Raw genomic sequence first — 12472 nt, 5'->3', positions numbered from 1 at the left:
GCCAAGCACATATCTATGTGATTTTCTCATTTCACTTATTTATATATTGATTCAACAAATATTTATAAATATTTGCTGTTGTCCAGGTACTATTTAGTTTAGGAAATAAAATATAGTACAACGTAGACATCATTCTTGCAGACAGGAATCAAATAATCACATAAATACAGAATTACAGACTGTGATAAGGAAAGTCACAATCCTCACAAAAACTGGTTTTCAGGTACCCCCTCTTTTCCACATAAGAACAATGACGATCAGAGTGATAAGTAACTTGCTAGTGGTTGGCGGAACTGGGATTTGAACACAGGCCTGTTGGGCTCCATAACCAGTACTCCTGGATATTCAGTAGTCAAACATAGCTGAGATTATGTTATCTAAAACCCATTTGAGAACAGAAGGACAGTGGCCATCAGACCTTGGTTCCCTCATCGAGAATTCTAGAATCTTTTTAAAAATCCTCATACATGTATGTTTTCAATAGCGCATCAGCTTCAGAAATCCCTTTTATTGGGGTGCCTGGGTGGCTCAGTTGGTAAAGCGTCTGCCTTCGGCTCAGGTCATGATCCCAGGGTCCTGGTATTGAACCCTGCATCAGGCTCCCTGCTCAGTGGGGAATCTGCTTCTCCTCCTCCCTCTGCCCCTCCCCCTGCTTGTGTGTGCTCTCTCTCTCTCAAATAAATAAATAAAATCTTTAAAAAAAAAAAAGAATCCCTTTTATTAGGACTTTTTGGCTTCAAAAGATAGAAGATGCAACTCCAACTAGTTTAAGCAAAAAAAGTAATTTTTTATTTTTTATTTTTTTAAAGATTTTATTTATTTGAGAGAGAGAGAGCACGAGAGGGAAGAGGGTCCGAGGGAGAAGCAGACTCCCCGCTGAGCAGGGAGCCCGATGTGGGACTCGATCCCGGGACTCCAGGATCATGACCTGAGCCGAAGGCAGTCGCTTAACCAACTGAGCCACCCAGGCGCCCGAAAACAAAAAGTAATTTTTTAAAGATTTATTTATTTTAGAGAGAGAGCGCACACACGAATAGGGGGAAGGGTAGAGGGAGAGAGAATCTCAAGCAGATTCCCTGCTGAGTGAGGAGCCTAACATAGGTCTCAATCTCACAACCCTGAGATCATGGCCTGAGCCAAAACCAAGAGTCAAGACACTCAACCAACTGAGCCACCCACACACCCCCAAAAAAGGAATTTTTAAGCATATGTAATCAAGAGGTGTAGGGATTCAAGGCTGGGTCCAGGGGTTAAGATGATAGTTTTGGGCCTCAGTCTCTCTTCCTGTGGCTCTGCATTTTCCTGGGTTCATTTCCCTCTCAAGCAGGCTTTCCCATTATGGTGGCAAAGATGGTCACCAGCTGCTCCAGGATTCAGTCCTTCCTGCTTATCTACCCCTCAGAGAGAGTTCCTCCTTCCTAACAGCCCCTCCCTGCAGAGGTCCCAGGTAATGCTTCTATTGGCCCAGCTTAGGTCACATACCTATCCTCACACCAGTCTCTGTAGCAGTTGGATGAAATTCTGGGATGGGTCAGCAGACCTGGGTCTCCTACCCACAGCAGGAGCTAGAGTTGGGTCATCCCCACCCAGACCACGTGGACTGAATGAGGGAGAGGTGGTTTCCCAAAGAAACCCAGAGCACACCACCCAGGGGAAGACAGTAGAGACACTGGGTGGGCCAAAGTAACCGGTATCCACAACCCATGGAACTCACCTAGATTAGGATCAACATGTAGGAGAGTCCATGTCCTGACCCCTGGATGATGTACATCCCTTTGCAACTAACTTACCAGCCTATGGATTCATTCTTTCCTTCCATAGATCTGCTATGCATATGTCTTCTCTTGTATGAGATGGTTTAGGCTTATTATCATTAAATGACAGCAATAAATTAGAATGCCCAAATGTAAAGTAGATATCCTTGCATTTTGTTCTCTTTTCTTTTCAGTGGGTTTTTCAGAACCCACTGATACTCTGGGGCTTGTAGAAGCTAAGCTAACATGACAGTGTGTGGACATTCATTCCATAATACTGGTTGACAGTTAGAAAAAGAACAGTAGTTGAGACTAACTTCTTCTGTTCCTGGGATTCTTGGTACAGCTATTGCTTTTAGCCCTTATGTTTTCCATCACTGGGGACAAGTTAATTATCCTTGGTTTGGTGGCAAATGGGGACAACATGGCCAGATATTTCTAAGTCAGTTTTTTTTTAAGTAGGCTCCACATCAGGAGTGGAGCCCAGTGCAAGGCTTGAACTCATGACCCTGATATCAAGACTTGAGCTGAGATCTAGAGTCAGATGTTTAACAAACTGAGCCACCCAGGCGCCCCTTTTAAGTCAATTTTTAAGGAAGTTTAGGGCTTAAACATTGATTTTTGTCATTGTGATTTCATCACAGTATTTAATGAATGCATGGTACCTAGGTGACAACTTCCAAATTGCTTTCTTTGAAGGGTATGAAATTTAACAAACTTTTCTTTATCTCATAGTACTGAATTATCTTTGACCTTCCTGGTTTTCAGAGTGTGGCCACTCCAACTGACTTTAGAGAGGAGATATAAGCAGGAAATCCTTAAGTAGATGCCACTGTCTATGTATAATTTGGAACTGGATTCCAAGTCTTACTTCCCAAGAGTTTGGGTATGTGGGAAGGTTATCTTTGTTCCCCATCAAGAGCAAACATAAAGGTTCATTGTATCTCTTTGAAACTTTTCTTTATTGTTTCCCCCTGTTCTTCCTTTATCCCTTCGTTTAAGGTTCAACAATAAGTGGTTGAGATGGTTTTTACTGTGTGTCTAACAAGCTCACATAAAATCTAATGACATAAGTAGTTGTCAGCTGTAACCGAGGTCTCTTGCTTCTTTTCCCCAGTGTCTGTTATAAAGGAAGGGCATGTAAGCATGCATGTGTGCACATGCGTGTGCGTGCGCGTGCACACACACACACACACACACACACACTCACTCACTCTTAAAATTTCCCATAAAAACTCCACTTTTGAAATTATCCAGGATCTCCTTGAGTGGTTGGTTCCAAATTCCAGAGCCTCAGGAGGGTTATATATTACCAATAGATCATGCTCCCTCTCTGCGTTGCCTGGATAGAGTATCCTGATGCTCTTCTCCACCCCGGCCCCCAGCCCAGCCTGCACTGATATGCATTAGCAGTTATACGAAGTTCCCAACAATTTACAGATGATTGCAGGGCAATTTGCTAAGGTAGAGGGCAAAATCTGAACATCTGACGTTACTCAAGAGAAAAAACAAATTAGTAGTGGTTGCTTAAGGGATCTTTCCTTTTCAAACTTTTCAGTATGATGCAGATTATCTAAAAAGATAATTGGACAGACATTGGAGCTCCTGATTCTCAGGGCTTTGGATTCCAGGACTTATACCAGTGGGGCCCAACCCCTCCAGACTCCCCCTACCCCCAGTTCTCAGGCCTTCAGCCTCAGACTAAATTATACCATTGGCTTTCCTGATTTTCCAGCTTGCGAACACCAGATTGTGGGACTTCCTGACCTCTATAACGGCATGAGCCAATTCCTATACTAAATCTCCTCTTAGGGGCGCCTGGGTGGCTCAGTTGGTTGAGCGACTGCCTTCGGCTCGGGTCATGATCCTGGGGTCCCGGGATCAAGTCCTGCGTCGGGCTTCCTGCTCAGCGGGGAGTCTGCTTCTCCCTCTGACCCTCCCCCCTCTCGTGTGCTCTGTCTCTCAAATAAATAAATAAAATCTTTTTTAAAAAAATAAATAAATAAATCTCCTCTTATCCTATTGGTTCTCTTTCTTGGGAGAATCCTGACTGATACACCATGGGTCAAAGAAAAAAAACGAAAGAAAATTTAAAAGTATTTTGAACTTAATGAAAATGAAAACACAACATGTCAAAATTTGTAGAATGTCACTAAAGCAGTACATAAAGGGAAAATTTATAGCACAAATGTCTATGCTAGAAAAGAAAAATTTCAAGCCAAACACCCCATCTCCCACCTTAAACAACTAGAAAAAGAAGAGCAAATTACAATCAAAGTAAGAAGAAGAAAGGAAACAATAAAGACCAGAATGGAAATCAATGAAATCTGAAAACAGAAAAACAAGAGAGAAAATCAGTGAAACCAAAAACTGATTCTTTGAGAAGATAAATAAAATTGATAAAACTCTAGGTAGGCCAATACAGAAAAAAGAGACAAGACATAAATTACCAATGAAATGAGAGTGGTAACATCACTACAGACCCTACAGATATTAAAAGGACAATAATGCAGTTTTATGAACAGCATCATGCCAATAAATCTAACAATTTAGATGAAATGGATGAATTCCTTATAAGACAAAACCTTCCAAAACTCCCTCAGGAAGAAATAGATGACCTAAACAGATCTATATCTTTAATAGGCCTACATCTATTAAATAAATTGAATTTTTTGTTAGAAATCCTCCCATGAAGAAATCACCAGGCCCTGATGGCCTCACTGATTAAGACTACCAAACATTTGATTAAGAACTACCAATTCTACAAAAATTTTCAAGAAAATTGAAGAGGAAAGAACACTTCCCAACTCATTCTATGAGGCCAACATGACCCTGATGCCAAAACTAGATAAAGATATTATAAGAAAAGGAAACTAGGGGCGCCTGTGTGGCTCAGTCGTTTAAGCGTCTGCCTTTGGCACAGGTCATGATCCTGGAGTCCCAGGATCAAGCCCCGCATCAGACTCTCTGCACAGCAAGGAGTCATTTTCTCCCTCTGACTCTCCCCCGTCTCGTGCTCTCTGTCTCTCAAATAAATAAAATCTTTTTAAAGAAAGGAAAGGAAAGGAAACTATAGACCAATATCCCCATAAGTGCAGATAAAAAATTTCTAAACAAAATGTTAGCAAATCAAGTCCAGCAATATATGAAAGAAGAATAATATATTATGACAAAGTGGGATTTGTCCCAAGGATGCAAAGTTGGTTTAAAATTTGAAAATCAACATAATCTGCCATAATTAATTAACTGGAAAGAAAAAAAGAGGTCATCTTAATAGATGCAGAGAAAGCATTTGACAAAATTTAGCACCTGTTCCTGATAAAAATTCCAAATCAGGAATAGAAGGGAACACTTTATTAGAAAAAGTCATGCTACGGACTGAATGTTTGTGTTCCCCTCCAGATTCATATGTTGAAACCCTAATCCCTAAAGTGATGGTATTTGGAGGTGGAGTCTTTGGGAGGTAATTAGGTAATGAGGGTGGAGCCCTCATGAATGGGGTTAGTGCCATTATAAGAAGAGACACAAGAGAGATAATATCTCTCTCTCTCTCCACCGTGTGTGGATATAGCAAGAAGGCATCCATCTGAAAACCAGGGAGAAGACTCTGACTAGAAACAAAATTGGACAGTGCCTTGATCTTGGGCTTCCCAGCCTCCAGAAATGTGGGACATAAATCTTTGCTCTTTAAGCCACCCAGTCTGTGACATTTTTGTCATAGCAGCCCAAGTTGACTAAAATAGGATAACTGCAAAAAACCTACAGCTACTCCCTAAGATCAGAGGCAAGACAAAAATGTCTACTCTTACCAGTTCTATTCACCATTGTACTGGAGATTCTAGTCAGTGCAATAAGGCAAGAAAAATAAAGGCTCCATATTGGAAAAGAAACAAAACTTCATAAAGGGCAGTAAAATGATGTGATCACCTACGTAGAAAACTAGCTAGAACTCATTAAAAAGCTAAAACTAAAAAGTGAGTTTAGCAATGTTGCAGAGTACTAGGTGGATATATGAAAATCAGCTGTATTTCTATATAGTAACAACAAGTGATAGAAAATAGAATATTTTTTAAAGATTTATTTATTTAAGAGAGAGAGAGCACAGGGAGGAGGAGCAGAGGGAGAGAGAAACTTAAGCAGACTGTGCTAAGCGCGGACCTGGACATGGGGCTTGATCTCAAGACCCTAAGATCACGACCTGAGCCAAAACCAAGAGTTGGGTGCTTAACTGACTATGCTACCCAGGTGCCCGGAAATAGGATAGTTTATATGCCATTTACAGTATCATCAAAAAACATTGAATACTTTCATTTCAGTGTTATTCATTTCATTTCATTTCATATTCAATGCTATTGAATAAATCTGACAAAAGATGTGCAAGAGTCGGACACTTAATACTACAAAGTGCTAATGAAACAAAGTGAAGACTTTAGTAAATGGAAAGAGCTCACAGCTCAGAAGACTTAATATTATTAAGATGTCATTTCTCCACAAATTGATCTATATATTTAACACAATCTCTGTCAACATCCCACTCTTTTCTGTAGAGATTGGCAAGCTGATTCTGAACTTCATAGGTAAATACAATGGACTTAGAATAGCCTCAACAGCTCTGATACAGAAAAAAATTTGGAAGGGTAACACTACCCGAAAGGCTAACACTACCTGATTTGAAGACTTATTACAGAGCCACAGTAATCATGACAATATGGTATTGGCATAAAGATAGACAAGTAGATCAATGTTCCAGAATAGAGAATGCAAAAATAAATGCACATGTATACAGAGAAGTGATTTTTTATAAAGTTTCAAGACAATTCAGTGAAGAAAGGATAGTCTTCTCAACAAAAGATTCTGAAACAACTGGATATCTATATTCAGAACAACTTTAGTCCATACCTCACATGACATAAAAAAGTTAACATAGAATAGATCATACACCTAAACATAAAACCATAAAACTTCTAAGGAAGATGGGAGAAAATTTTTGTGACTTTGGGTTAGGCAGAGTTCTCATAGATGACGCCAAAAACATGATCCAGACAGAAAATAAATTATATAAATTGACTTCATGAAAATTTAAAACATTTGCTCTTTGAAAGACACTGTTAGGAGACTGAAAAGAGAAGCTACAGTCTGGGAAAAAGTAATTGCTAAGCATGTATCTGATAAAGTATGTCATATTAGAGTTCTCCAAACTCTAATATCAGGATAGAGAGAGAGAGAGAGAGATAAGAAGAGATTTATTGTAAGAAATGGCTCAGATCAGCAAGTCCCATGATCTGCCTTCTGCAAGCCAGAGAACCAGGAAATCCAGTAGAGCAATTCAGTCTGAGTCAGAGGCCTGAGAATCAGGACCTCCAATGTCTGAGGCAGGAAAAGAATGGACGTCACAGCTCAAGAAGAAAGATAATTTGCCCTTCCTCTGCCTTTTTGTTCTTTTTGGGCCGTCAATGGAATGGGGGATGCACACCCTCCACACACACATTGGTAAGGGCAGATTTCTACTTAGTCTACTGATTCAAATGCTAATCTCTTCTGGAGACACCCTCATAGACACACCCAGAAATAATGTTTTACCAGCCCATCAACTTGACACACAAGATTAACCATCACATACATGTAATATATAAGGAATTCTCAAAACCCAAGACTAAGAAAACAAACAACTCAGTAATAAAATGGGCAAAATATTTGAGCAGACACTTTCCCAAAGAAGATACAGGGATGGCAAAAAAAAAAAAATACATAACTAAGATGCTGATCATTAGTCATTAGAGAAGTATAAATTAAATCCACATTGTGTACCCCTTAGAATGGCTGTAATCACGAAAACTGACCATACCAAAGGTTGGCAAAGATGTGGAGCAACTAGAACTCTCTTACCCCGCTGGTGAGAGTGTGAAATGGTACAACCACTTTGGAAAACAATTTAGCAGTTTCTTTAAAAACTCAAACTTGGACTCAACACATGACCTTGTAATCATGCTGGTAAAAAGAAAGCTTACATGCATACCAGGATTGATGTGTGACTGTTCATAGCAGCTTTATACCGTCCCCAAACTAGAATCAACCAAAATGTCCATCCACAGGTGAACAGATGGAGCGTGGTATATCCATAAAATAGAATAGTACTCAACAACACAAAAGAATGATCTATCCATATATGTGAAAACATGGATTGAATCACAAAACAATTATTCTGGCTGAAAGAAGCCAGACAAATAAAATCTTTAAATAGGGGCGGGCGGTGCACCTGGGTGGCTCAGTTGTTAAGCGTCTGCCTTGGGGATCCCAGGGTCCTGGGATCGAGCCCCACATTGGGCTCCCTGCTCAGCCAGGAGCCTGCTTCTCCTTCTTCCACTCCCCTGCTTGTGTTCCCTCTCTAGCTGTCTCTCTCTCTCTGTGTCAAATAAATAAATAAAATCTTTAAAAGAAAGAAAAGAAAGAAGCCAGACAAAAAAGAATATGTACTGTGTGATTCCATTTATTTTAAAACTCTAGAAAAAAACAAACTAATTTCTAGTGAGAGAAAGTGTATCAGTGGTCGCCTGGGGAGTGGGTTGGGAGGAAGAGATCACAAAGGGATTACAAGGAGACTTTGGAGGTGATGTAAAAGTGTAAGGAGGGAGAAAGAAAAAGAATGAAATGACTCCAAAGAAAGTTTACATAAATTGCTTTAGCCTGTATACCTCTGACTGTGAAACTTGAATCTTGACACTTCATTCTCAAGAATGTAAAAGGTAGGGGAAAGGGCTGCTTTTTTAGGGGCGGGGAGGGAGACTCTTTTTTTAAAGATTTTATTTATTTGAGAGAGAGAGAGAGAGCAGAGCAAGAGAGAGAGCATGAGCAGGGGCGGAGGGAGGGGCAGAGGGAGAGGTAGAAGCAGACTCCCCGCTGAGCAAGGAGCCCCATGCAGGGCTCGATCCCAGAATCCTGGGATCAGGACCTGAGCCAAAGGCAGAGCTTAACCAACTGAGCCACCCAGACACCCCGGGAGACTCTTAATATATTGGCTTCCCCCACACCTTATTTAGACATTTCTCAGATGCCTGGTATATCCCCCCTTTTTAATAATATTTGCCTGGATTTTGGTGGGGTCAACATGTTTTCTAAGCCCCCATAACCTTAGAACTACCAGGTGAATCAGGATAAACCTTATCTATGACTCTAAAGCATCTGTGAATTTCTCTAACGCCTTTTCCCCACCCTCCAGAAGAAAGTCTCTGCAAGATGGATATTTGGGAATCTCTCCTGCTGTGTCCTGAAAACGCTGGGGGGTTGGAGATGGCCCCACAGTCCTGACAACTCAAAACTAAACCTTTCTTCTTATGTCCTTAGTCTGCTAAGAAGTAGAAATACTAAGCCAAGTTCAGGCCCTTGGGTTTTGGAGGGAAATCGTCCTTCCAGGGTAGAGAAAAATATCAGTCCATTGCCAAGCAGTTTTAGACAAAAGCATTTTCCTCCTAATGATCCTCAAGAACTGGTGATTATGGAAGGAGAGATGAAGTCGTCAGGATACATTTGGGAACTAAACCCAGCAGCTGTAAAATGAGAGAGCAGGATGGGGTGCCCTCCCCAGTTCCACTCCGGCGTATACTTCTGTCACTCTCGCGATGGGGACTGGCCCAGACTTTGGTTCTGCCTCTACCATGAGTGTCCAGGGTAACACAGATTGACGTCATCCCACTTCATGAGTTCAATAAAGACAATAAACTCTGATAAAAAGCCACGTATTTCAAACTTCTGTGCTTAAAAAAGCAATACAGCGCAGATACTGGCTTTGCACCCTGGGTCCCAGGAGGGTGCTGCTCACTCATGCCTGGTCATCAGACAGTTGCCTGAGGGCATGAGCATGGCAGCCTCTCTGCGCCTCCCAGAAGCACCAGCTCAGTGGAAGCAGGTGGCCACCTTCTGCCCTGCATCTTCTCACTGACCCCTCATATATAGGGGTCAAGCCAGCTCAATGGCTAGCACTGAGGACACGTCAGTAAACGTGTCCTCAGTGCTAGCCCTGTGCTTTTAATAGAGAATGGAGCAAGCCACATAGGGAAAGCAACACAGAGAATTCTCCCCGCACACCTCCCATTCGCCCCAAGCTGTGCATCTCTTAAAGATAGCAAAGTTTGCTGCCCTGCTTCCTTTTTTTTTTTTTTTTTTTAAGATTTTGTTATTTATTTGACAGAGAGAGACACAGCGAGAGAGGGAACACAAGCAGGGGGAGAGGGAGAGGGAGAAGCAGGCTTCCCGCCGAGCAGGGAGCCCGACGCAGGGCTCGATCCCAGGACCCTGGGATCATGACCTGAGCCGAAGACAGATGCTTAATGACTGAGCCACCCAGGCGCCCCTGCCCTGCTCCTTTTAAATACTGATTTTCTTCCTTCTGTTCATCTGGGGATCCTCAGGCTTTGAGAAATAGAAAGTTGCAAACACAAAACTCTGCTCACTGTCCCTACAGCTCCCCCAACCGCCCACCCTCACTTCCCTAGAGCTCCGCTCAGGTGTCCCTTATCCATGAGGCCCTCCCTGACTAGCCCCGTAGCAGTTAGTAACCTCCCGGCATCCCCCTCCGCATCCCATTTGTAACACGTGTCCTCCCCTGGCATGTTAGATACTCACTTGTTTGTCTAACGCCCCGTTCCTCCCTCTAAAATTTAAGTACTGTGAGAAGCAGTGCCTGGGACTATGCCTGCTTAGTGAATCTTTGCTCCGTGAGTGAATGGTTATGAATAGGCAGCCAAGGGGACCATCAAGAGCAGTTTTGATTCCATGAGATCTTTGCCTTTTGTGCTGCCTATGGGGCCTAGCTTGGCTCTGGTGCGGTGATATTTCCTGGGAGGAGACACTCAGCAGAGCTTCTGATATGTCCACCCTTCCCTTTCCTGCACCAGGGGAATATAACACGCACAATGGGCCCTCCACGCCAGCGAAAGAGGGAGACGCGGACAGGCCGCACCGGGCCTCCGACGGGAAGCTCCGAGGCCGCTCCAAGCGGAGCAGTGACCCATCCCCAGCAGGGGACAGTGAGATCGAGGTAACTCCAGACTGCCTGCTTGACTGGGTGAATGTAATCTCCACCTGTGGCTGGAACGGGAGCGTGGGGAGCAGAGTTCTGTCCACGCACAGGGGGGAGAATGGCCCTCTGTGTCCACCAAGCTCTGTAATGGGGGAAAGAACACTTGATGGGGAGATAGGGAATTGTGCTGGCCGTAAGGAAGCACTGTTGACACACCAGGCTAGGAAAAGTGACCCTGGAGATAGGAAATAACATAAAACACAGGTTCTCAAATGTAGGCAACAGCAGAATCACCTGGAGGCCCATGAGAACCCAGACTTCTGGGCCCCACACCCAGAGTTTCCAATTCGGTAGATTCAGGGGCGGGGAGGGGGGAAGGGGGCTGATAATTTGCATGTCCAGCAAGTTCCCAGAACATGCTGATGCTGCAGGGTTGAGGACCACACTTTGAGCGGCCCTGGTAAAGACACCAGTGGGCAGTGGACCTTCCCAGCTGGGTTAGAGGGTTCTTAACTCTGGCTACATAAGAGTATCACCTGGGATGCCTTTTAAAATGCAGGTGCCCAGGCCCCATCCCAGACTAATTAAGTACACATTGCAAGGGAGTTCTTAGACAGTAGCTCACAACCTGAGCTACACCTTAGAATCTCCTGGGGAGCATTGAGAACCATCATTCTTAAGCTGCACCCCAGACCAGTGAAATCCAGTTCCCGGAGGAAGGGACAAAGGCATCAATATATTAAAGCTCCCCAGGTGATTTCCAGCGTACAACCCAGGCTGAGAAGGACGAGTCTGAGGGATGTGCCAATCTTTATTGTAATAAAGCAAGTAGAAGATTATTGGTCAAGCACTGACGTTTTCCCAAACAAACAAAAAAGAACCGCATGCATGAGAGAAGGGGGAAGGGTACTAGTGGGGACAGAGGCAAAACAGATGCCCCAAAAAACAGATGGAAGCAACCAATCAATATCTAGGGAGAAAAAAATGGGCATGTCCGTTAGTTCATACTTCTTCACCGAAGGCAGAAATATAGGAGGGCAGATCTGTTGGCCTGCGTGCACTATGGGTATATGGGCAGTATTGTCAAAGTCCGGGTCCATGCCAAGAGATCTGAATGCATCATCATCCCATCTCTGTTCATAATCCTGTACAATGTATGCAGCAACTACAAAGCTCAGCCCACAAACTCATCCTGTACAATGTATGCAGCAACTACAAAGCTCAGCCCACAAACTCAGATGTGCTAAGAAATACCATTTTCATCATTTCCTTAAAGTCAATGTAATTTTGACTCTAAGTCCCCATCCCATCAGGGTGGTTAAGAAGCTCCACCTCGTTATTGGGGCCCCTTGCCCCCAGAATGGTATGAGAATCTCAGCGCTCAAGTGGTCCCAGAAGACAGAATAAGAGCCCCTCGTGTCCAGGATTTGAGGTGGTGGCTCCTCCCTTCCTCATTGTCAGTACCCGCCGTGGTCAGTGAGAGTCCAGCCAGACTCTGGACTTATGGGTTTCCGTGCCATATGCTGGGTGTAGAAATGAAGATGGGAACCTTGGAGTAGGAGATAGAATCCTTTGGTTGCAAGCAACAGAAACCAGTTCTGGTTACTTAAGCAAAATGGAATTTACTGAGAGGGAGCAACATGGAGAGAAAGTCATAAAACCAAGGTTAGAAAGAACAGTAACAAACACAGGCCGTGCTGAG

At 43.2% G+C, this 12472-nt stretch overlaps 1 protein-coding gene across 4 annotated transcripts in view; it reads left to right on the top strand.

The window, feature by feature from the left end:
- Positions 1-12472, top strand: part of EYA2 (EYA transcriptional coactivator and phosphatase 2) — a 267975-nt gene that overhangs the window by 161040 nt on the left and 94463 nt on the right. For all 4 annotated transcript variants that reach the window (XM_073880319.1, XM_025875419.2, XM_073880317.1 and 1 more), the window contains exon 8: positions 10646-10788. In XM_073880319.1, coding sequence (XP_073736420.1) covers positions 10646-10788 — 143 coding nt within the window. The remainder of the gene's footprint in view (positions 1-10645; positions 10789-12472) is intronic.

Source organism: Callorhinus ursinus, unplaced genomic scaffold (assembly GCF_003265705.2).
Source record: "Callorhinus ursinus isolate GAN/ISIS: 27379988/994484 unplaced genomic scaffold, GSC_fseal_2.0 scaffold38, whole genome shotgun sequence".
NCBI classification, from domain to species: domain Eukaryota; kingdom Metazoa; phylum Chordata; class Mammalia; order Carnivora; family Otariidae; genus Callorhinus; species Callorhinus ursinus.
This window is presented reverse-complemented; position numbering and strand designations above follow the sequence as displayed.